This window comes from Canis lupus, chromosome 22, assembly GCF_011100685.1.
Source record: "Canis lupus familiaris isolate Mischka breed German Shepherd chromosome 22, alternate assembly UU_Cfam_GSD_1.0, whole genome shotgun sequence".
NCBI lineage: Eukaryota > Metazoa > Chordata > Mammalia > Carnivora > Canidae > Canis > Canis lupus.
In genome coordinates this window covers 2,105,406-2,130,241 of record NC_049243.1, presented here as the reverse complement: position 1 = coordinate 2,130,241, position 24,836 = coordinate 2,105,406, and the positions used below count along the sequence as shown (strand labels likewise).

Genomic DNA, 24,836 nt, shown 5'->3' with positions numbered 1-24,836 from the left:
CCCTCTGCCCTTCCCCCTGCTTGCTCCCACTCTCTCTGTCTAAAATCAATAAATGAAAGCTTTAAAAAAAGTGTCTGGGTGGCTCAGTTGGTTAAGCATCAGACTCTTGATTCCAGCTCAGGTCATGATCTCAGGGTTGTGACATGAAGCCCCACGTTGGGCTCCACGCTGGGTGTGGAGCCTGCTTGGGATTCTCTCTCTGCCTCTCTTGTCTCTCTCTCTCTCTCTTTCAATCTCCTTCTCAAAAAAAAGGAAAAAAATAAAAAGAGTGAACTCAAGAATTTCATCCTGTAGGCATTTGCATCTTTTGCCACTCAATGAAAACCAATATATTCATCATTACGTATGTAATTTTGTTTATAAAAAGAAGAGAATCAAAGCACTTTGCTGGTTGCTGTCCAGAGTGACAGCAGCTCAGCTGGGAAACATAAAAAAGCCTCAAGAGCCGATTTGAGTTTCTAGCTAAGTGACCTTCCAACCTCCTTCCTAATCAAGTTCTTTTTTTTTTTTTTCCCCTGCCAACTAAAAATACGCTTTCCAGCTCAGGAACCGCGGCTGCTGCCGGGGACCCACTTTGCACATGGAAACAACCTTGGAGGGGAGCTAGCAGAAGCTCGGCCGCTTCCAGACGCTGGCAGCCCGGCACACACACAATTTTGGGAGACCCCGCTGCCGCTGTTGCTGTTCCCCTTGGGGTCAGAAAACATCCTGCAAATACCGTCAGAGCACTGCTCGGAGCCGCCCGGTGCAGGGCCAAGGTCCTTCAGATCCGAAAGCAGCTCGCCCACTGCCAGCTCCGTTTCCGTGTTGTGTTGTTTGGTTTTGCTTTTGAGACAGAAAGAAAAAGATACGATTTCTGTTTGGGGGGAGACGAGGAAAGAGAAGCGGGCAAGGAAATTCCCCTCCCCGGTTCCTCATTCGGCTGTATTAGGAGGTGGAGATTAAAAAAAAAAAAAAAGCCAAACCAAACCAAACCAAGAGTTCCAATGAAATGGAAACTAGAAATAGAAGAAAAGTTCTGGGGGATCCCTGGGTGGCGCAGCGGTTTGGCGCCTGCCTTTGGCCCAGGGCGCGATCCTGGAGACCCGGGATCGAATCCCACGTCGGGCTCCCGGTGCATGGAGCCTGCTTCTCCCTCTGCCTGTGTCTCTGCCTCTCTCTCTCTCTCTCTGTGACTATCATGAATAAATAAATAAAATATAAAAAAAAAAAAAAAAAAAAAGAGAAGAAAAGTTCTGGAGGATGAGCTGTGCTGTGAATGTAAAACACTCACAAGCCACTAAAAGTGATAATAATTCTAAATGCCATCTATAATGCAAAATACAGACAGTTTGCACGCAAGCCTGCGATACCCCATCTAATGCTGACAGACGCCGTCCAGGTCCTCACACTCAAGGATGATGTGCACTCTCTCATCCATATGGAACACAGATGCATTTTGAAAAGGTTTTTAAAAAATCATATGATGGGGCGTCTGGCCGGCTCGGTCTGTTAAGCGACTGCCTTCAGCTCGGGTCATGACCCTGGGGTCCTGGGATCGAGCCCCCGCCTCGCCTCGGCTGGGCTCCCAGGGCTGGGAGGAGTCTGCTGCTCCCTCTCCCCCAGCCCCTCCCTCGGCTCCCCCCCTTTCTCTCTCTCTCTCTCTCAAGGAAATGAATAAAATCTTTTAAAACAAATAAATAAATAATTTAAAAATCATGTGATAGCCTGTCCAGAGCTTTGCTCCAGAAGCTGCTCAATATAAACCCCGCTGTGCTTGTAAGATGCTCGTGGTGCTGAACCTCAGGGCACCTTGACTGCCTCCCTTCTCCTCCTTCAGCGTTGTTCTCTGTCCTCCCCCCACAGGGGAACATCTGTCCTTCCTCCTCACACCGGAGCTGGATCAGAGTGAAGGCAGCCCTGCTCCCTGGCTCGCAGGCCCCAGACACCCCTTATCCTGGGCCGCTGTGTCCTCATCCCCTGCCCCTCATCCCAGTCCCCTTGGGGGGATCCCCATGGGCTCATCGGCTGCACAGGGCTGAGTCTGGGCTTGATCTGATCGCCCAGCACCACGTCGCAGACAGGCCTCCTCCAGGCGGCTCCTTAAGGCTTAACTGCAGTCAGGCTCCCGATCCTTCTAGGCTCATGTGCACAAAATCTCCCTTTGGCAAGGATCCTGCTGCTTGTTAACCGGAATCCCCTACCCTTAGTATCTAATCACAGTGTCTGATTGGGTTCCTTGACACCCCCACCTCCGCCAGGTGGGTCTGGCCATCTGGCCTGCCTTCAGCAAGAATCCTGTTAGGTGAGTCGATCCAGAACCCGCCCTCCCCCAACCCCTGACATTCCCTCTTAGCCATTTTCCGTCCTGCTGTTGGAAATCCACCCCATCCTGGCCGGAGTTGCCACTCGCCCGGGCTCCAGAGCCACTACAGCCACCAGCACAGGTACACACGAAGAACTAAGCAACCGCACTGTCAGCACCACCAGCACACAGCGGTGTACAGGACACACTCTGGCCTTCCCTCACTGCTTCCTCCTGTTAGGACACCCTGGCCTGACAAAAGCAACTGAAGGTTACAACAGGATGTTTGCTCTTCACAAAGCACTTTCCCCGTGAGGAGCAGACCCGGTAAAAGAGGACGGGATGACTAACTCCCAGCAAGATCCTGAGCAAATTATTTACTCTGAGCCTGCTTCTCTATTTGCAAAATAGGAGAGCCCTAAGGCACCCCTGGGTCCCTGGCGTGTTCATGAAACACCGCCTGGGAAAGCAGAAGGCACCTCCCGAGACGTGACCTGGTTTTACAAGAGCCAAATTGCCCCAAGTGCGGGCGCCAGTTAGAAAGCTACAGACTTGGGGGCTTCTGATTGACCCTCGTCATTTTTTAAAAATCATGTTTTCTGGGGAATCCCCGGGTGGCTCAGAGCTTTAGCGCCTGCCTTAGCCCCAGAGCGCGATCCTGGAGACCTGGGACCAAGTCCCGCATGGGGCTCCCTGCGTGGAGCCTGCCTCTCCCTCTGCCGGTGTCTCTGCCTCTCTCTGTCTCTCTCTTTCATGAATCACTGGGTGTTATTCTGTATGTTAGTAAATTGAACACCAATAAAAAAATAAATTAAAAAATAAATAAATAAATAAATAAAATCTTTAAAAAAAAATTGTGTTTTCCGGACATGTCCTGGTTTGCTGGGAAAAACGTGATGACACTGCTGAAAAAATTAAGCAGAGTCCAAATGCCCAGAGTTCCGCCGCATTGACACAACTATGTAATTTTAATTTGTATTAATTTCTTAAAGATTTTACTTCTTTATCCATGAGAGACACAGAGAAAGAGAGAGATGCAGAGACACAGGCAGAGGGAGAAGCAGGCTCCCTGCAGGGAGCCCGGGGTCACACCCTGGGCCCAAGGCAGGTGTTCCACCGCTGAGCCCCCCAGGTGCCCCTACAACTATGGAATATTTACCGTTTACCTTCAACATAGTTACTTTTTTTTTTAAAGGATGTTTTAATCATACTTGGGCCGTTTCTGAAATCACGTAGGCTCCAAGCGAACCAGGGGCTCTCGGTGCGTCCTGAGCTGCTGGGGGGGGCGGGGAGGCTCGGCGGGGCAGGAGCCCAGGCGCTGGGGTCCCCCGGCGGCTGCGGGGAGCACTGCCCGGGGAGTCCACCCCTCACCCCCACCCCCCACCCTCCACCCGCACTCCCGGGCAGGGAAGCGGAAGCCGCGCAGCCGCAGGCCTCCCTCCCGCCGTCGCTCCCGGGCTCGCTCGGCCTCGGCCTCGGCCTCCGCGGGCTGCAGCACCTGCGCCCCGACCCGCAGGAGGAGCCCCGCCTCGGAGGTAGCGGCCCGCAGGGGGCGCGGCGCGGGGCTGGGGCTCCCCCTGGAGGACCCAGACTTTTGCAGGAGGCAAAGCTTTTGCAGTCCGGGCGGGATCAGAGGGCGGCTTCTGGCCCTTTCCACGGCCCCGGGCTCCATCTGACCATCCCACCGGAGCCGCCTTCTGCCTCTTGGCTTTAACTACCCAAGGACGGGGCGCGGGGGCTCCGCGGTGGAGCGCCCAGGGCGTGACCACCGGGTCCCGGGTTCGAGTTCCGCGTCGGGCTCCCTGCACGGCGCCTGCTCCTCCCTCGGCCTAGGTCTCATGAATAAATACATAAAATCTTAACAACAACAACAACAACAACAAAAAACCTCCCCAAGGAAGGTGACCCCGTTGGGCGTCCTCCAGGGGGCCCCACGGCCTCTGTGCCCCCTCCCGAGCTAGGTCAGCTCGCGGTCAGGCCTTGCCCTTTCAGGCCCTCCCTGCGCGCGCAGCCGAGGCCCCCCTTCTCTGAGTCCCCCCGCACCCCGTGCCCCAGGCTGACCCGCACACCTGCCTCCCCCCAGGCTCGGCGGCCGTCATGGGCCGGTGGCGTCCCGGGGCCCCAGGGCGGAGGCGCACGTGGTGATGATGGGCCTCGACCCGGCGGGCAAGACCACGCTCCTGTGCAAGCTGAAGGGCTACGGGCAGGTGGAGACGCTGCCCACCGTGGGCTTCAACGTGGAGCCGCTCGCCGCCCCGGGGCACGCGGGCCTGACGGTGTGGGACGTGGGAGGGCAGCGCCCACTGCGCGCCGCCTGGAGGGACCCCCTGGAGGGACCACCTGGAGGGACCCCCTGGAAGGACCACCTGAAGGGACCACCTGGAGGGACCCCCTGGAAGGACCACCTGGAGGGACCCCCTGGAAGGACCACCTGGAGGGACCCCCTGGAGGGACCACCTGGATGGCACCACGGTGCTCCTGTTCGTGCTGGCCGCGGCGGACGAGCCGTGTCTGCCCTGCCCGAGGCCCTGGCCGAGCTGTGGGCCTGCAGCGGCTCACCCGGGCCGGGCTGCCCGAGGCCCTGCACCGCCTGAGGAGGCTCCTGGGTGCCCGCAGCCCCGCCTGCACCTGAGGGCGCCCCCCGGCCCTGCCCCCTGACGGCAGCACCCGACCTGAGCCTCCTCCAACACCCAGGCCTGCTGGGCCTGGCCGCGCTGCGGGTCCTCTCCTTGCAGCTCACTGTCCCCTTGATGTTGAAAGTCAGCTATTCCATCAATAATAATAGTCTGGGGAAGAAAACACAAATGCCTCCCGACACGCTCACTGCATTGAACAGCTCCTTACCGGGGTGAACCAACTGGAACAATAGAACAATGAATGGTTGGTTGCATTGCAATTGAGACCTAAATTCACAAGGGGGAAGGGGTTTCAGAATCAGGTAAAGAGTACCACCTGGTCAGGGTCGTCATCTTTTTTTTTTTTTTTAAGGTTTTATTTATTTATTCATGAGGCAGAGAGAGAGAGGCAGACACAGGCAGAGGGAGAAGCAGGCTCCATGCAGGGAGCCTTATGTGGGACTTGATCCTGGGACTCCAGGGGGTCATGCCCTGAGCTGAAGGCAGGTGCTAAACCCTTGAGCCACACAGGAATCCTAGGGTGGTCTTAAGGAGTGATTCCCACCCACCCACCCCACCTCCGAGTGGGTGCCACGGTCATTCTGAGTGGGAGCGGCAGGGCCAGCAGAATTGAGTGGGAGACTCTTGAAACTGTGGGTTTAGGGATCCCTGGGTGGCGCAGCGGTTTGGCGCCTGCCTTTGGCCCAGAGCGCGATCCTGGAGATCCGGGATCGAATCCCACGTCGGGCTCCCGGTGCATGGAGCCTGCTTGTGTCTCTGCCCCTCTCTCTCTCTCTCTGTGTGTGTGTGACTATCATAAATAAAAAAAAAAAAAGAAACTGTGGGTTTAGAAGTTTGCTGGGGTGTTTTGGATCCAGGCAAGAGGCTGGGGCTCGAGGCCTTCCAAAGTGTATCCTTTTCTCCATCCCTGATGAGCTCTCTTCCACCTTTTGTCATCCTGTATTAGTCTTTTTCTTTTTTTAAGATTTTATTTATTTATTCATCAGAGACACAGAGAGAGGCAGAGACACAGGCAGAGGGAGAAGCAGGCTCCATGCAGGAGCCCAATGCAGGACTCGATCCCAGGACCCCAGGATCACACCCTGGGCTGAAGGCGGTGCTAAACTGCCACCCAGGCTGCCCGGTCTTTTTCTAGAACGTTTCATTTTTGTCTTTTTTTTTTTTCCCTTTGTCTTTTCTCCATGCAGCATATGCCTTTACTTAAAGATCAGATTCATCAAAGGTTTCATTCATTTATTCATCCTTTTAATCCACAAATATGTAGAGCATTGAATCTGGACAAAAGTTATGAGCCAGGCCCCTGAGATGGACGTATGAATTTTGAAGATACATAGAACAGAAATGCTTCTTTCTCATTATTAACAGTAAAAAAGAAAGTTGAAGATGGATAGCATCCTCCAGGGGTTTTCAGGTGATCTTTGCCTAGGAGCCATGAAGCTCCTGAAATCATTTGCAAAATTATTTGCAAAATGTGATGCTTCGAACCTTTTTCTTTTCTTTTCTTTCTTTCTTTTTTTATTTTTTTAGGGAAGAAGATCCATAACTTTTATCAGATTTTCAAAGGCTTTTGTGAGCCCCCAAAGTTAAGCATCGCAGATCTGGTCTTATGTATCATCCCACGGAGGAACACTTTCCATAATCCAACTTCTTTTAACCGCCAGCACCTCACAGTGGACAGCTGCTCTCATGTTGAGCAGCTCTCTACCCGTTGGCTATTCCCACCCTGTGCTAAAACTGTCCTCCTTATAGCTCCTGACGGGGGTCCTGCCCTCTCTGCAGTGACGCCATACAAGTGGGCCCTCAACACCCATCCAGTACCTGAGATCCACTAGGTCCCTCTACCCGGATTCTTCCCTTCCCTAACATCAGGTTAGGCATGCTAAGTTCTTTCCACCACTTGTCAGTAGGTGTGTTCCTGTGTCGGACATAGGAAACTACAAAGAGGCCAAGACAGTTTGGATGAGGCCTTGGGCCTCAGGGGGCTCTGGCTGGGGAAGCAGTAGGACAAAACTGCCACGAAAATGCCGATAGAGGCGCAATTCAGCAACGGTTTATTGAGCACGTACTGGGACCAAGTCTGTGCTAGGTGCTTTCCAGAGATTACCTCCAGCTGTCTCGCTTCTGCAAAGTAGGTGTCCTGCTCATCTCGCATAATCAGAAACTAGGTGGGGGCGGGGGGGGCGGTTGTGACTTGCTGGAGGCACAGAGCTGGTAAGCAACATTTCTGGAACTGGAAACCAGCTACGTCTAGTCTACATGATGCCTTTATTTTCCACAACATCATGTTTCTAGAAGGTTTTTTTTTTTTTTTTTTTTTTTTTTTTTTTTTGCGTGAGCAGGTAAGCTTTATTTCTACTTTCAAACTCTTACGACTTTGCATGAAGTCCTCACCCCTAATCTGAGAGATGGCAGGAACTGTACCAAACGACCCACGCCCGCCACAACACAGTGGTGTCCCACCCCCCTTGGGGAAAGGGCGCTTACACTACATACTTTTGGAGACACCCCAAAGGTTGTCTGGCACTTTGGTATAGAAAGGATTTGGTCCAATTTCTTATTGGCTCAGGATAGTAAAAGGCACATAGAGTTGGTTGTTCAGCTCCTCGGGGTAGTGTGGAGCGGAAAGTAGACGGGGTCTGGGACAGAAGGGCAGACCGCCAGGGTGGGCTCGGGGTCTGCACGACAGAGGTAGTTGATCCTGGGCGGCCGCAGGGTGGCTGAGGGCAGCCCGAGTGCTCAGGCTGCGTAGATGCTGCTCTCGTGGTTTTTGTCTGCCCAGTCCACCAGCTCACTGCTCTGAAACCATAGCTGGATCTCCCTCCGGGCCCCCTCCACGGAGTCGCTGGCGTGAATGATGTTCCTGCTGATGTGGATGCTGAAGTCCCCCCTGATGGTGCCGGGGGTGGCCTCAGCTGAGTCGGTGTGTCCTATCATGGTCCTCGAGGAGCACACCACACTGGGGCCTTCCCAGACCATGGCCACCACGGGGCCGGAGGTCATGTAGCTGATGAGCGGTGGGTAGAAGGGCTTCCTCTGCAGGTCATGGTGGTGCTCAGCAAGGACTCTCTCTGGCGCCTGCAGCATCTTCATCCCCACCAGCTTGAAGCCCCTCCTCTCAAAGCGCTGGATCACGTCCCCCACAAGCCGCCGCTGCACCCCATCCGGCTTCACTGCAACCAGGGTCCGCTCTCGAGTCCAGGAGGACCCTCCCGAGTTGGGGTGCGCGAGCAGGCTCGGTCCGGGGGCCCACGGGCCACTCAGCAGCCCCGGCAGCGAGGCGCGCCCCAAGACGCCACCCATGACCCCGGCCCGCGGGCCGCTGGAGCCTGTTTCTAGAAGGTTTAAGCCAAGATTGACCTTCCAGCAGCTGATGTGATGAGGGAAGCAGTCCAGTCGGAGGGAGGAGGCTGCTTGGAAGTAAGAGGCGGAGCGAAGGAAGGACAAGTAGCCCAATGTCCCAGAGCAGGAGGCCGGGGTGTGGGGGGAAGGGGAGTGTGTCATAATAGGAAACAAAGCTGGAGAGAGCTTTAAGCCCAAGCTGGGGACGGTTTGGACTTCCGTAAGCAGGATTTGGCTTCGGGAAGCAAAACCACTGGACCTGCCACTTAGGAGGATACGTTTGTGGCCGGGCAGGGGGAATAAAAAGAAGAGGGACGGGTAGCTGGCCGTGGCCGCAATGGGTGAGAGGAGGGAAGAAAGGTGAGAAATTGAAAGCCTTTCTTAAGGGGAAAAGCTGAGAGAAGACGAAGACGCTGCAAGATTTTGAGTGTATGCGACCGGGGGATGGAGTGGCCTGAGAAGGCGGGACCCGGAGGCACAGCTGGGCCGGGCCGCAGCTGGCGGTGGCGCCCTTACCAGCTGTGAAGGTGCCGATAGATGCCTCGGAGCCTGCACGAACCCGGGAGTCCCTGCCGGCTGCACCTGCCAGGCGCCTTTCCGCGGGGGATGGGTCACTTCCTGGCTGAGCGCATCCTGGGCAGGACTTGGTCATCCTGGGTGCCCCGCGTGCCCCGGGCGGTCGCACCGAGTGCTTTCCTGAGGCTCCTGGAGGCCTCAACTGCTTTAGGCGAAGCGTTACGTTAGTTTCTGTGCTTGGGGCTCCTGGCCTTCAAGGTGGCACCGAGCTGGACTCTGCCCATTCACGCGTGGGCCCAGGGATGCGACACCCCCGTGTCCCCAGAGAGACCAGGCGCTTCCTCCTGCTTCCCTGAGCGGTGGACAGGCCTCGCCAGTCGCCTTGGAAGGAAGGCACAGCTCTGATGCGCTTGCTTTCCTCCTGAGCTCAGAGCAAGACCGTCCTGCGAGCAAGCTCAGGCCCTACCTGCTCCTCCCACGCTGCTGGTGGAGCCTTGGCCTGGGCCCTGGAGCCTGCCCGTGGCTCCTCTAACGCCTCTCTGGCGCCAGGCTCCCCGCTTACACCCAGCCGCTTTGGCTGTGGTTTCGCCCTTCGTTTCTGCCACTCGGGCCTATGCCTTCTTTTGTTCAGGGACAACACCTATTAAGATATAATTTTTTGGTCATCATTTGCCCAACATTTCTGTACCTCTGTGATGTGCAAGATTCCCCGGGGAAGCCAGCCCTGCCTGCCTGCAAGCAAAAGTGGCAGTAGGCCCGGGCTAGCCCTTAGAACTGGGAATTGCACCCCTTTGCCCCTGGCACCTGAGGTGGGGCAGCCAGTAGTCAGTAGGGTGGCGTCAGGCCTTGCTTCCCCACGCGAGGCAGGCCAGGGCTCTCCGGGGCCATGGAAGCAGGAGGTGGGGGCAGATGGAAGGGCTTCCCTCCTGCTCCTCGGCTCAGAGACACACGCATATATATTACAGAGCTACAGACAGGGAACTTTAGGAAAAAACAGATCATGCTTTCTGTTTCGTTTTTTGAATGGTGCCCTCCTTACCTGCGAGGTGCTTTGCCTGTTCCCATCCCCCACACCTTTCAGATCCAGCAAGGAGCAGGAAGGCGGCCAGCGGATGTGGCTAGAACTGCTGGACAGCAGGTGCCGGCTTCCTTCCTGCATGGAAATGACTGTTCTTTTCTTCTGCAAACATGGGGCACAGTGAGAACTGTCCTGGTTTGGAGGGCTGATTGCCCAGCGGAATGTGAGGTCCGCTTTCTCCCTTCCCGGCTCACAGATTTTAAAGGTTCTTCTCCCTCTCTGTCTTGGTCAAAAACCCTCTTTGGTGAAAGTGAACCGCAGGGTTTGGTTTTGACCTGGTTCTGCTGTGTCGTGGTTTTCAGTTGTCCACCGCTCCCCGGTGTGTCTACACCCGCGCCTCCTGCCTGCTGGGCTGGGGTGGCTGCGGCCCTCGGAGCAGACCAGGCGCCCGTGCCCCGCACGTGGGTGAGCCGGGACCTCGCCTCAAGGGTTCAGAACACACACCAACACCTCGTGTTCCGGCCCCAGCCTCGAGGTGGGTGGGTGGTGGTGGTGAGGTCCCCTCACAGAAGGCTTGCACTTTCTCCAGAACCAAGATGGTGCAACTCAAGTGAGGGGTGAATAGGAGGACAGCCCCCCCCCCCCCCCCCCCCCCGCCCAGGAGCCCCCCACCCGGCCTTCAGCTGTTCCATCCGTGTCTTTCTGCAGCGCCTGGGGTAAGACGGGAGAGACCGAGTGCAGGAACAGGAGGCGGGGTGGGGAGGCCACCTTTGCTGCCGCCTCTCGCCTCTCGGGGAGGACAAATACAAATTCAAACTAGGAGGCTTCATTGTCCCTCTTTCCAGGAGGAGACTTCTCCCTCCAGCTCCCTTCTTAGAGCATTAGCTTTAGACGACTTGTAGGTTCTTGCCTCTGTCTCTTTGAAATGTGTATAAATCCTTCTAAAAGCTAAACAAAGCCGTTGCCAGCCTTAGGACTCTGGAATGCCTTTCTCAAGGACCGGGGCCAATCCCCCTGGAAGTGCTATCCCGGGGGTGGGGGTGGGGGGTTAGGGCCTGCCTCCGGTCTCTGTGGGAGGGCAGGAGCCTAACTGGGCAAGCGCCTCACTCCACCTTGCAAAACTACCCCCTGTCGTAAAAATAGAAGTTTTTGTTTCTCTTTAGCTTAAAGCCAATTAGCTAACAGACGGCGACCCCAATTACCAGGTGCATCTAGGATGACCTCGTATGACAGATGGTGCCCCGAGGCCTGGTGGCAGCGCAGGGCTGGCTGGAGCAGAGCCCCGCACGCCCTCCTCCTTGCGCTCCGCAGCCCGAGGACCGAGCCACATCGGTCGGCTGAATGCTTGTCCGATAAGAAGCCCGACCTCCTCCTCCACGACCCTTGGGGAGAGGCTTCTGGGTTGGCCCGAGACTCGTTCTTATCGGAGCGGCTCAACAGCAGCCTCGGTTGGTGTGGCTCTGAGTTCTGGTTGCACCTGTGACCTGATACAGGGCAATCAATGGGAGAGCACCTGGAAGGTGTCTGGAGGACCCTCAGCTGTGAATGAGGGACGGGAGTCCAGTGGGACCCACGACATTCTCCTTCACAAGACGCGGAAACCTGTGATCGCCTCCAGCTCCCCGCGAGCAGTGTTTCTGGGTGCGCGGGCTCCTGCAGCCCCTTTCCCTTGTGGCTCCTAAGAGCAGCAGCTCAGGAAAGAAAACCACACAATTTTAGAATGGGACAAAGGGAGTCTTTTATTTTTACCTCATTGCCTCGACTTCTACCCCTCGGACAACATTCACCCTCCGGAGGTTCGGCTATACAGCCACAGGGCTTAAGTGTTTAAGAACTTCCCATTAGAAACTGGCCTCAGATTTCAAGCTAAGACCTAATAATGAATCCTTCTCCCTCCCCCGACCCCCTCCTCCGCACAGCAACTTGGAGCCTGGAAATATCCAGGTGGGGAGCTTTGCAGCCTACTCTAAGCGTGAAATCAGAGGCCTAAACAAATTAGTTCTCACGAGAGCAGTCCCAATTCTTCAAATAAAAGGAGGCATTATGATTATAAATTATTCTCCAGATTGTGAACATGCTACTGCATCCCTTTGCCATTTTTATTTACCGTTTTGAAGTCCACAGAATTTCATACCGGGTGAAATGTTGGTTTATCCTGCAGGGAAAATGTAAAAGGGTATGAGAATGTGTACAAAGATTTTGGGGGTCATGAAAATGTTTCCATGAGAGAATCACTACTGAGATGGAGATGCAACCCCACCCTTTGCTCAAATTGATGCTAAATGCAGTTAAGGGCTCTGGTTTGGAGCCTGGCCTTAAAGTCAGTCAGAACTCACTAGAACACCAGCTCTGTGTCTCACCAACTGGGCAACCCAGGCAAATTATTTAGCCCGACTAAGCTCCCGCTGCCTCACCTGCAGAAAGGGACGGGTAATAGGAAGTTCTTGTGAGAGTGCAGCCAGGCAATGCATCCGGCCGGCCAGTGCGTATCTCTTGAGCACCTACTACGTGTGCAGAACACTGAGCCTCGGACACGCGCTACGGGATGAAGGAGACACATGGTCCCTGCCCTCCAACTCACAGGCTAGCTTTCCACGTGGGACGACTATTAAGTCAGGCCCCAGCGCGTTAAAGATGCACAGAGTTCTGGGCACCTGGGAGGCTCAGCGGTTGGGCATCTGCCTTTGGCTCAGGGCATTACCTTGGGGTCCTGGGATCAAGTCCTGCATCAGGTTCCCTGCAGGGAGCCTGCTTTTCCCTCTGCTTGTGTCTCAGCCTCTCTCTGTGTGTCTCTCATGAATAAATAAATAAAATCTAAAAAAAAGAAAAAGAAAAGAAAGAAGGAAAAGAAAGAAACAGAGTTCTGGAGGCCCAGGCTTCTCTTGCACATTCCTTCTTCCCCCCCTAGAATGTTCCAGGCCCAGACTGGAAGTAAAGGAGGTAAAGGGGGTGTCATCGCTGGGGTAAAGGGTAGAGGGGGTAGGAGTGAGGTCACAGCAGAGCTCTTATGAATTCGGAAACTCTGGACACTTAGCCTCCATCTACCTTCCTACCATGCCTCCTGACCTCTCTTAGTGCTTCTCTGCCCCTTCCTGGCCCAGAGCACTTTCAAGAGAAGTACTGTAAGCCTAGACTTAGTATCTCCTCCATGCACTCGATCTTTTCATCATCTGAGCAGGGCTGACACGCAAGGTTCCTCTAGTCTCAGGTGTGCAACGTAGTGATTGGACAGGTTTATACATTACGCCTTCTTCACCACGTTTAAACGCCCCCTCCTCTTGCAAAAAGCTAGTAGGTTGGAGGGATAGGAATGAGTTCAGAAGACTGGACATTGAAGCTCACACTCAATTCCACTCCTCTTTGAAATTCCACATTTATAGGTTCCTTCCTTGGATTTCAGTTTTTAAAAGAAAATATCCCCAGAAGAAGCAAGGGTCATTAGTTATTTGCACTTTAATGCAAATGAATTCTTAAGACCCTCTTGGGTTTCCTTAGGAAGGCGAAACTCAAGGTTGAGAACAGCTGAAAAAAGTAAGGTGTGCTGCCTGAAAGGAAAGAGCTGGAACTCCACAGCTTTGCTCAGGGCCGTCGGAGTGCGGACCGCGCACCTCTCATTGTCCACACAGCGAGGACCTAGTGTGTGTAGGAAGAAGGCCCAGGAGGGAAGGTGGCCCACCAGTTGACGAGCCTCCCCGCAAACGCAGGGCTCGCACAAGCTTCAGGCAGCTTGGTGGTATCTTCCTCTTTTTTTTTCCAACTATATTTTTTATTAGGGAAAAAGTAAACATATAGAAACACTATAGTGTAATGCACACCCATGTGCTCCCTTTGAAGTCGGTACAATCAGCATCTTAACATATTAGCTTTATCTTTACACGTATGTGTGTCCGTGTATTGTTTCTCCGAACCATTTGAAAATGAGCTGTGGACATTGTGATAGTTCTGCCCTACATGTCTCAGGGGAAGGTCATTATCGCACATAATAGAAATATATACATAATCCATGATGGCGCCTGAGGAAATTTAAAATAATCCCCTAATATAGTCTCATAGTCAATCCATATGGAAATTTCCCCCACTGTCCCTAGAATGCCATTGCATTTGGTTAGTAAGTCTCTTTCTCGTCTTCCCTAGACCAGTCCTTTTGTTAGCCCCCCATCCCCCTTTGAAGGGACCGGGTTATCTAACTCAAGGAGGGTTTCACAACTGAGTTGCCTGATGGCTCCCTTATGGGATCATTTACCTTGTCCCTGTATCTCGTAAAGCTTGTCGACTGGAAGTTAGATCTAAAGGCACGGATAGATTCAGATCAGATGTTTTTGGCAAGTCGCAGGGGTGAAGTTTTGTACTTCAATATTGCATCACGTCAGGAGATAACATCTGCTGTCTCACCAGCGGTGAAGTGAGGTCTGGCAAAGGCAGTGTAGATCTCCCCACCGTAAAGATCCACTTTTCCCTTCCCAGGGACCACGGAGAACGCTGGGCGCGGAGTGACTATCCTGTGCAGGTGCATCACTCACATGTAGACAGACAGTGGAGAATGCCAGGACATCTGAGAAAGAGCCTCCCACAGGAAAGAGAGACAAAGACAGACAGACAAACAAAAAAGTAACTCAGAAAGAGATCAGTGCAAGAAACAAAAGAACACTTCCCCCAAACAATAAATAGCTTTAGAAATAAGAGAAGACGTCACACCCATAAGGCTAGATCACCATAAAAATAATATTTAGAAAACAAGAAAGAGCTCCTGGAAGTCTGTACTGCAAACTGAACACCCAAAGTTGGAACACGAGGTAGAAACAAAAACCTCTTGGGGCAACTGGGGGCTCAGCGGATGAGCGTCTGCCTTCGGCTCAGGTCATGACCCCAGGGCCCTGGGATCCAGCCCCCCATTGGGCTCCCTGCTCAGCGGGGAGTCTGCATCTCCCTCTCCCTCTGTCCCCACTTTTGTTGTCTCTCTGAAATAAAAAAATAAACTTAAAAAAATTCTGAGAGCAGTTTTAACAATGAAATTGGACTATAACCCTTAGGGGGCAGAAAAAAAACTATGAATCCATGCTGATGTAAATAAATAATGAGTAAATAAATGGAAGAGAAGGGACGGTTCTACCTTACAAAAGAATTACATCAACACATGTGAAAGACAGGAGGAAAATAGAAAATTACCATTAAGAACATCGCAGTAATAACTGTTGTAGGCAAGATTCGGCAATCCAGGCTAGAATTAGTGGGTGGAAGTTTGAGGATCAACAGGATATTTGCATAATCTTAAAGTACGTCCACTAGAGGCTCCTCAAAAAATTAAAAATAGGACTACCCCATGATCCAGTGATCACCCTACTGGATTTACTCAAAAAATACGAAAGTGCTAATTTGAAAGGATACATGCACCCCCGTGTTTACTGCAGCGTTATTCACAGTAGCTGAGACAGGCAGCGGTCCAAGCGTCCATCGCAGATGAAGGGACCAAGATGTGGTATCTACATGCAGTGGACTATCCCCTGGTCATACATATGAGGAAGTCTTGCCATTTGCAACAACATGGATGGATCTTGGGAGTAGAAAGCTGAGTGAAATAAGTCAGTCCGAGAAAGATAAATACCATATGATTTCACCCATGGGTGGAACTCAAGGAACAAAACAGACAAGCAAAAGAGAAAAAAAGAGAGAGAGGCAAACCAAGAAACAGACTCTTAACTACAGAGAACACACAGCTGGTGACCTGAGGGGAAGGGGGTTGGTGGGTGGGGAGGGGATAAATGGGGAATGGGGGTTAAGGAGGGCGCTTGTGATGAGCCCCGGGTGGTGTGTGCAAGTGTTGGGATCACTACACTGTGCACCCGAGACTAACATGACACTGTATGTTAACTATGCTGAAATTAAAATAAACATTTTTAAAGAGTGTGTCTACTGGTATCTTTACTAATTATGAGAAGAAAAATAGTTACAGTGGAGAAAACTGGCACAAACCATATAGCCAAGGGGTCAAGATTAACGCTGTCAGTAAGAAGCTGCATCACTTCCGTGGTATTCTTGCCAAAAAAAATCTAGAACCGTGGCCTAATCATGAGAAACCAAAAAAAAAAAAAAAAAAATCTAAACCATGGGACATTCTACCAAGTACCTGACCACTATTCTTCAAAACTGTTAAGATCGGGGATCCCTGGGTGGCTCAGTAATTTAGCACCACCTTCAGCCCAGGGCGCATCCTGGAGTCCTGGGATCGAGTCCCGTGTCGGGCTCCCTGCGTGGAGCCTGCTTCTTCCTCTGCTTGTGTCTCTGCCTCTCTCTCTCTCTCTGTGTCTCTCGTGAATAAATAAATAAGTAATCTTCTTTTTTAAATAAGTAATCTTAAAAAAAAAGCTGTTAAAAAAAAAAAAAGCTGTTAAGATCATGAAAGACAAAGCAAGACTGAGGAATTGCTCCCCACTCGAAGAGACGAAGAAGACTCCAGAACCAGCTATAATGTGGGATCCTGGAATGGACCCTGGAAACATAAAATGACATTATTGGGGAACACTGATGAACTCCAAAGTCTGCAATTCAGTTAATACCAGTGTATGAAAATTATCGCCTTCGTTTTGATCATTGTGCCACGGCTATGTTAGGTGTTGGCATCCAGGGCAGCCCGGTGAAGGCATTAGGTGGAGCACTAATGTGTCTGCGACCTTTCCAGAGTCTACGATTATTTGAAAACAAAAAGTAAGATGAAAACGTTCTGAAGGAAAATCATTGCCAACCCAGAACGTCAGACCTGATCAGTCAATTGTGCAGATAGAATAATGACATTTCCAGAGAAGCAAAGAAAGACGCTTGTCCCTGCAGCATGGGATTCAACACCCGACGAGGAGCAAAGGAGTTTCCAGAACAAGAGCTACGCAGGGGCTGCCAGCACCACCTGTCAGCTGGGAGCCAGAGAAGGAATGGATCCCATAAGGACGTCTCACTTCATGTCTTTTGTCATAAATCAAAAAGAGGGAAAGGTTTACCTTATCGGCCTGATTCTATCAGGGAAGCTTTCAGTTTTGAGAGTTTAGGTTGTCTTATTGGTAAGTACACAGAAAATGAAGCAAACAAACAGCAATAATCAGCTCCTGGAGAAACAAAGGGTCACACTGAAAACACATGTAATCATAGTTTACTATCATACCCCAGCTGTCAACGGTTTTATTTTCATATTCATAACAGTATATACACTAAATACTCGTTGAACCAAAATGTCTACGTTGGGAATATGGGGAAGGGGATTATATGCACGTGTGGGGGTGAGAACTGGTGTGGGGAAAGCCAGACGGCTCAAGTCTCGCCTTCCAAGGTCAGAGGAGACTAGGTTGTGTGTGATGATGAAAAAAAAAATCAAGAAACAGCAACAGACACATGGGAGGGGAAAGTAGGGAAAACTAGCCAGTTTTCCGGGGGAGAAGGTATTAGGGGTTGGGAGCAGTGGGGCAAGAGGCTGTTGTTTTTCATTATAAGCCTCTACTTTTATTTCCCTTCTGAAACTACATGTCTGTATTCTTTTTATTAAAATAAATAAGTAAATAAAAACTACATTTTAAATAATAAATAAATAAGTGGAGAGCAACCGAAACGTCCTGGGTAACTGTGCTCCCCTGGCTGTTGATGTAGGCACCTAAAGCTGCCCATTGGAGGCTCTGGCCTTGCCCGTGTGGCACCCCTGACTCTTGGGTAAGGCTGATGCTCACCTGGGTGCCGTCCTTGGCACCTGTGTGTCAGAAAGGCTCTCCAGCCTCAGCCGTGGAAGAGTTGTTTGGAGGCCACGCTGCCTTTCTGTGCCCACTGCCTCCACGGGCCTCGGGATCACTCGGGCGGTGTGTCCCTCTGTGGCTCATGGAGCCTGTGAGATCTTCAGGAAATTCCCCGAGAGAAGCTGCTATGAAAACAACCACTGAGGAACAAGTCTTTTTTTCCCCTCCTTTCCCCCGCATCTGACTTCCCCGGGCCTGCTGGGTCCCCAGGCCATCTTCACAGCCAAATGCCTCTGTGACAACTGGCTCCATGGCTCCCTGGAGCCCTGACCTGTGTCCCCAGCTCTTCACTCCCTTCTCTGCCCATTACCGGGGCATGGCCTCCTCGCAGATGACCTTGAGCTTGGTTGAGTGACCTGTGGTCAAGGGGATGGCAGCAGATGTGACATGAGTGGGGGCTAGAACTGTGCTTTCACACCCGGGCTCAGTCTCTTCCACCTCGGCTGGAGCCATTGGAGGAACAAGCTTTGGGCAGCGTGCTGTCCTCGGAGGGTGAGAGACATGAGGAGGACAGCCACCACCGCCGTGGCCGTCCAGGGTCCCCAAGTAAGGGCGGCCCCCTGGAGCCCTGGCGGCCTGTGCAGAACCGACCGGCTGAGCCTGTTCCCATCGGCTCCAGCCCAGACGACAAGCGGAGCTCCGCAGGCAAACGCTTCCTGCTGCATGGAACCCAGGAGATGTTTGCCTCGAACCTGACACTGGCTGACGAACACGGGCCCCCAACACTAGGAACGATCGTTCTGGGTTTATATCAAGATCTCCCAGGTTTATGAGGCCCAGGATGGCATTCTGAGGAGGCGACTGGGAAGCAGCCACGGTCGCCCTCCCCTGCGTGCCCCGGATGTGACTGCACTTATGTTGAACCCTCTTGGACACAAAGCAAGAAAGCATATGCTCAAGTAAGGCAGGGTATCCCCTGCCACCCGCCGCACCTTCCTGAGGTTCCAATGTCCTTTCCTCAGCACATATACGATTAAAGACCCAAGCTGGCTTCCTGTTGTGAGGCATGTGAAATTGCATGTTTGATCTCGTACGGCCCTTTGTTCTCCAGTTGCACGTGCTCTCAGGGTGTTCCCGGCCCCTGGGCTCCTTCCCCATCTTGGCGACGTGTGGTGGATCTCACGTGAACATGCTGATGAGAGGAGTGTGCTGGGAGCAGGTCCTAGTAAGAGGGGGAGAGTGGGCAATGGTTCCAGAGGCCCGAGAGCCCGGAATGAGTTCACCCGGGAGGGACAGTGAAGATGTGGACCCAAAGGGGACTCCTCTGGCCACTCCTGTCACCCTAGGATGGCTCAGGGGCTGGGCAAACAAGCGTGTGGTGGACAACAGGGCTGAGTAGGATTAGGGCTGAGCAGATGGGCCGCATGGGGCTGGCTCGGGACCCGGTGAGCCCAGGTTCCCTTCTAGGAGGGGCTGGTGTCCTAAGAGACGCCATCTGGGGTGGAATGCGGCCCTGAGTTGAGGCAGCTGATGGCGCTCAGAAGGCGACACATGGTTTGGGCTGACGCTTCCCAAAGTAGGTTCCGTAAAGCTCTAGTCTGAGGGGTGGGACATGCGGTGGACCTGAAAGGGGGCTTCCTGGGCCAACCATTGGGAAATGCTGGGCTCGGTGACCATAAACAGGGTTTTCCACCAGGGGAAATCTCAGAGCCCTGACTCCAATGGTGGGAATAGCCAACCCAAGAGACGGATCCCAGCCGTGGAAGGCAAAGCATGACGTGGAACCGAGAAGCTGTGGCCAGCACCCTGGGGCAGGAGCCTGGCGCCTTGCAGGCAGGCATCGTCACCAGCACCGCCGAGGCTCCTACCCTGGCGAGGTCTGCTTAGGCCTTCGGGATCACAGGCAAATGAGCTGGGGCTTGAGGAAGATCCTGTCCACATCCCCCTGCCCCTCGGGAAACTGGAGCGCTAACCCACAGGGAACAAAAGGAGGGAGCGGCCCAGGTACAAGCTACGTGGGCAGGAGGCCGGGCCCATGGGACCCAGATCACGGTGCATTGACAGTCCCTTGAGAAACCCGGATCACAGCAATACATTAAGAAGATTATTCACCATGACCAAGTGGGATTTATCCCTGGGATGCAAGGCTGGTTCAACACTCGTAAAGCAATCAATGTGATTGATCAGATCAGCAAGAGAAAAAACAAGAGCCATAGGATCCTCTCAATAGATGCAGAGAAAGCATTTGACAAAATACAGCAGCCATTCCTGATCAAAACTCTTCAGAGTGTAGGGATAGAGGGAACATTCCTCAACATCTTAAAAGCCATCTATGAAAAGCCCACAGCAAATATCATTCTCAATGGGGAAGCACTGGGAGCCTTTCCCCTAAGATCAGGAACAAGACAGGGATGCCCACTCTCACCACTGCTATTCAACATAGTACATAGAAAACCCAAAAGACTCCACTCCAAGATTGCTAGAACTCATACAGCAATTCGGCAGTGTGGCAGGATACACAATCAATGCGCAGAAGTCAGTGGCATTTCTATACACTAACAATGAGACTGAAGAAAGAGAAATTAAGGCGTCAATCCCATTTATAATTGCACCCAAAAGCATAAGATACCTAGGAATAAACCTCACCAGAGAGGTAAAGGATCTATACCCTAAAAACTATAGAACACTTCTGAAAGAAATTGAGGAAGACACAAAGAGATGGAAAAATATTCCATGCTCATGGATTGGCAGAATTAATATTGTGAAAATGTCAATGTTACCCAGGACAATATACACTTTTAATGCAATCCCTATCAAAATACCATGGACTTTCTTCAGAGAGTTAGAACAAATTATCTTAAGATTTGTGTGGAATCAGAAAAGACCCTGAATAGCCAGGGGAATATTAAAAAAGAAAACCATATCTGGGGGCATCCCAATGCCATATTTCAGGTTGTACTACAAAGCTGTGGTCATCAAGACAGTGTGGCACAAAAACAGACACATAGATCACTGGAACAGAATAGAGAACCCAGAAGTGGACCCTGAACTTTATGGCCAACTAATATTCGATAAAGGAGGAAAGACTATCCACTGGAAGAAAGACAGTCTCTTCAATTAATGGTGCTGGGAAAATTGGACATCCACATGCAGAAGAATGAAACTAGACCACTCTCTTGCACCAGACACAAAGATAAACTCAAAATGGATGAAAGATCTAAATGTGAGACAAGATTCCATCAAAATCCTAGAGGAAAACACAGGCAACACCCTTTTTGAACTTGGCCACAGCAACTTTTTGCAAGATACATCCACGAAGGCAAAAGAAACAAAAGCAAAATGAACTATTGGGACTTCATCAAGATAAGAAGCTTTTGCACAGCAAAGGATACAGTCAACAAAACTAAAAGACAACCTACAGAATGGGAGAAGATATTTGCAAATGACATATCAGATAAAGGGCTAGTTTCCAAGATCTATAAAGAACTTATTCAACTCAACAGCAAAGAAACAATCCAATAATGAAATGGGCAAAAGACATGAAGAGAAATCTCACAGAGGAAGACATAGACATGGCCAACATGCACATGAGAAAATGCTCCGCATCACTTGCCATCAGGGAAATACAAATCAAAACCACAATGAGATCCCACCTCACACCAGTGAGAATGGGGAAAACTAACAAGGCAGGAAACCACACATGTTGGAGAGGATGTGGAGAAAGGGGAACCCTCTTACACTGTTGGTGGGAATGTGACCTGGTGCAGCCACTCTGGAAAACTGTGTGGAGGTTCCTCAGAGAGTTAAAAATAGACCTGCCCTATGACCCAGCAATTGGACTGCTGCGGATTTACCCCAAAGATACAGATGCAATGAAACGCCGGGACACCTGCACCCCGATGTTTCTAGCAGCAATGTCCACAATAGCCAAGCTGTGGAAGGAGCCTCGGTGTCCATTGAAAGATGAATGGATAAAGATGTGGTCTATGTATACAGTGGGATATTCCTCAGCCATTTGAAACGACAAATACCCACCATGTGCTTCGACATGGAGGGACCTGGAGGGTGTGACACTGAGTGAAGTGAGTCAATTGGAGAAGGACAAACATTATATGTTCTCATTCATTTGGGGAATATAAATAATAGTGAAAGGGAATAGAGGGGAAAGGAGAAAAAATGAGTGGGAAATATCAGAAAGGGAGACAGAACACAGACAGACTCCTAACTCTGGGAAACGAACTAGGGGTGCTGGAAGGGGAGGAGGGTGGGGGTGGCGGTGACTGGGTGACGGGCACTGAGGGGGGCACTTGATGGGATGAGCACTGGGTGTTATGCTATATGCTGGCAAATTGAACTCCAATAAAAAATAAATAAAAAAAAAAGAAACCCAGATCAGACCTACGGTAGCCGCTGTCACAGCTGGGGACCCCGAGGCTGGCGCTGGGCTCGTCAGCCCCGGGGAGGACGAGCCCAGCGGAGCCCTAGCAGCCGGGGACCTCGGTTCCCGCGGGGCTGACACCCTGCCCTCCGGTGCTGCTGAAAAGCCCCTCTGTCCCGAGGCACCAGGGGAACGTGCCTCGGAGGGGAAAGAGGAGGGGGCAAGAGCGAGGAATCACATTCACGCCGCCCTCGGCACCGGGTGACTGGGCCGCAGGCTCTCTAGCCTTCCCCTGCCCTCCCGCGCTCGTGGCCGGGTTTGGGCCACCCCGCTCCAGGCCTCAGCACCCTGCTGTGTTTGTTCTTATTGTTTTTAAGCCTTTTATTTCTTTAATTCCCGAGACCCAGAGAGAGGGCAGAGACCCAGGCAGGGGGAGAAGCCGGCTCCCTGCAAGGAGTCCCCGGGGTCACACCGTGCGCTGCAGGCCCTGAGCCGCCCGGCGCCCTCTGTTAGGTTTTCTAATCGACTTACAAGAATTCTCCAACCATGTAGGGCGAGTCTCTTAGTGGAGCACATTCTGCAACTGTCTTCCTCCTGTGGCTTCCTTTCTCACTCTGCGCATGGTGGCTTTTGGTGGACTTTAGTGCAAACTTACGGCGGCTTTCTGTATCCTTTTTGAGAAACCAGTCTTCTGGTATTCTTTTTCTTCTTGAAGTGTTTATTGTTCACTCTTCATAGTTACATCAAGCATCCGCCCGGAACTGACACTGCACGGTGTGAGGTAAGGCTCAGGATTTATGTTGGCCCATGCGGACGTGCAGCGGAGCAGGTGCCATTTACTGAAAACCACCCTCCCCCCATTGCTCGGCAGTGGCACTTTGGGCACGAATCCAGTGTCCATATATGGAAAGCTGTGTTTCTGGACTCTCCAGTCTGTTCCATATGCTACTTAACTATTTCCGTGCCTGTGATACATCGCCTTAATTGCCACAGCTTCATATTAAGACAATGTCTGGTAGTGTAAATCCTCTAATTCTGTTCTTTCTTTCCCCCCTAAGATTTATTTATTTGAGAGATAGAGAGGAGAAGGAGCATGAGCGAGAGGAGGGGCAGACAGAGAAGGAGAGAGAGCGCATCCCAAGCAGGCTCACTGCAGAGTCCAGAGTCCGACTCAGGGCTCAGTCCCAGGACCCTGAGGTCATGACCTGAGCCAAAATCACGAGTCGGAAGCTTAATCAACGTAGCTATCCAGGCACCCCCAGCTCTGTTCTCCTACAAGCTTGTCTTAGCTTTCCAAGCCCTTTGCGTTTCGTTCCCCTAAAACATCTTAGAGTCAACTGGTTCATTATCATTTTTTTTTAAGTCTCCTGGGATTTTTGACTCAGGGATTACCCTGAATCTATATATATCAAATTGGAGAGAATTGACTTCTTTACAATCTTGAATCTTCTAAAATATGAACATGGCCTCTCTTTCCACTTATTTAGATCTCATATAACGTCCCTCAATAATATTTTATAGTTTACTTCCTTATCTATCTTTCATTTTTTCCCCTGAGTGTTAGAATGTTTCTATGCGGTGGTAAATGGTTATTTCAGGTTTTAAACATTTATCAACAACTGGTTTGCTTTTAATTTCATGGATGCTATGTTGTGCGGCTCAGTGCTCCCCTGAGTGACGTTCCATGAAATGCCATCTCACTTGTTAAAGCGGCCTGGTCAGTATGTTCAGAAAAAGTTGGGTTAACCAAGTAATCAAGTTTCTTTATTGCACGACCGCCAAAGCCTTTAATGTGATAATCTAAGAGCCTCCAAACTCATCTGGCTACACTTACTCCATATTCAACAAATACTGTCAAGATGCAGTGCGGGAAACAGGAGTCGTCCAGGGCTTCTGAGGAGTCCGCACAGGAAGGTAGGCGCTTGCAAAACTCCCCGGGAGACTGCAAGAGCAGGTACTTGGCTAAGCTTCTAGGAACGACTCTCGGATGCTCACGGAGGGAGCCCCCCCAAGGGAGGCAGTACTGAAGAGGTCACCCCGGGAGCCCCTCAGCCCACAAGCACTACTTTGTGCTTATGCCGCAGCTGCAACTGCCTCTCAGAACCTAGGAGGTGGAACACAGACGCCAAAGCTCCTCACGTGTCACCAAAAACAAACAAACAAAAAAAACCAACAACAACAGCAGAAAAAAAAAAAGGAGGAATACTTGAAATGATTCCCAGGCGTTTATCCTCTAGACCCCTCAGAGGTCCTGAAAGGGGAAACCAGGTTCGCATCCAGGACCACAGGCGCGGCCAGGGCCTCCCCTCCGCAGGGCAGGACGAGGCAGGGAGGAGACAGTGTGGACTCCCCGAGTGCCTGGGCTCTGGGCCGCCCTTACCCGGGTGTAAGGTCCAGCTGTGAGCCTCGAGTGTCGCGGGCAGTGAGCCTGTGTAACTGCTGCTCTCGTCGCGACGGACCTGCTACGATGTCGTGAAACACCGTGTGCTCACAGAAGTCATGCAAGACTGCGTGCTCACGGATGTCATGCAACACCGCATGGTCACCGAAGTCGTGCAACACTACGTGCTCACAGAAGTTGTGCAACACCACGTGCTCACCAAAGTCGTGCAACACCACGTGCTCACCAAAGTCGTGCAACACTGTGTGCTCAAGGATGTCATGCAACACTGCGTGGTCACTGAAGTCGTGCAACACCCCACACTCATGGATGTCGTGCAACACCGCATGGTCACCTAAGTCGTGCAACACCACGTGCTCACGGATGTCGTCCAACACCGGATGCTCGCCATCCCTCCTGCACTGCAGGGAAGCGCCAGGGGCGTGCCTGGCAGCTGCCACTTCCCCACCACATTGTCATGTTACTCTTTTTTTTTTTTTTTAAGATTATTTTTATTCATGAGAGACACACAGAGAGAGGCAGAGACACATGCAGAGGGAGAAGCAGGCTCCGTGC

The 24,836-nt window shown here is 51.9% G+C and overlaps 1 protein-coding gene and 1 long non-coding RNA gene across 6 annotated transcripts; both read right to left on the bottom strand.

The window, feature by feature from the left end:
• Window positions 1-6,138: 6,138 nt before the first annotated feature.
• On the bottom strand, window positions 6,139-12,504 carry LOC102151128 (nucleoside diphosphate kinase, mitochondrial-like). Of its 5 annotated transcripts, XM_038569437.1 has the most exons (4): window positions 12,208-12,504; window positions 11,901-11,948; window positions 10,996-11,484; window positions 6,139-9,928 (listed from the first exon to the last, which is right to left on the bottom strand). In XM_038569437.1, the coding sequence occupies exon 4, from the start codon at window positions 8,419-8,421 to the stop codon at window positions 7,657-7,659; it is 765 nt and encodes a 254-aa protein (XP_038425365.1). In that variant the 5' UTR covers window positions 8,422-9,928; window positions 10,996-11,484; window positions 11,901-11,948; window positions 12,208-12,504; the 3' UTR covers window positions 6,139-7,656. The 5 variants fall into 5 exon arrangements, with proteins under 5 accessions (XP_038425365.1, XP_038425367.1, XP_038425366.1 ...); XM_038569439.1 differs by having other exon boundaries at window positions 6,139-9,156; window positions 9,242-9,928; window positions 10,996-12,504; XM_038569438.1 differs by having other exon boundaries at window positions 6,139-9,415; window positions 9,580-9,928; window positions 10,996-12,504.
• A 47-nt stretch (window positions 12,505-12,551) lies between these two features.
• On the bottom strand, window positions 12,552-15,411 carry LOC119877399. Its single transcript, XR_005376173.1, has 3 exons — window positions 14,186-15,411; window positions 14,037-14,079; window positions 12,552-12,607 (listed from the first exon to the last, which is right to left on the bottom strand). It is a non-coding gene; the product is annotated as an uncharacterized LOC119877399 (long non-coding RNA).
• Between the last annotated feature and the right edge of the window lie 9,425 nt (window positions 15,412-24,836).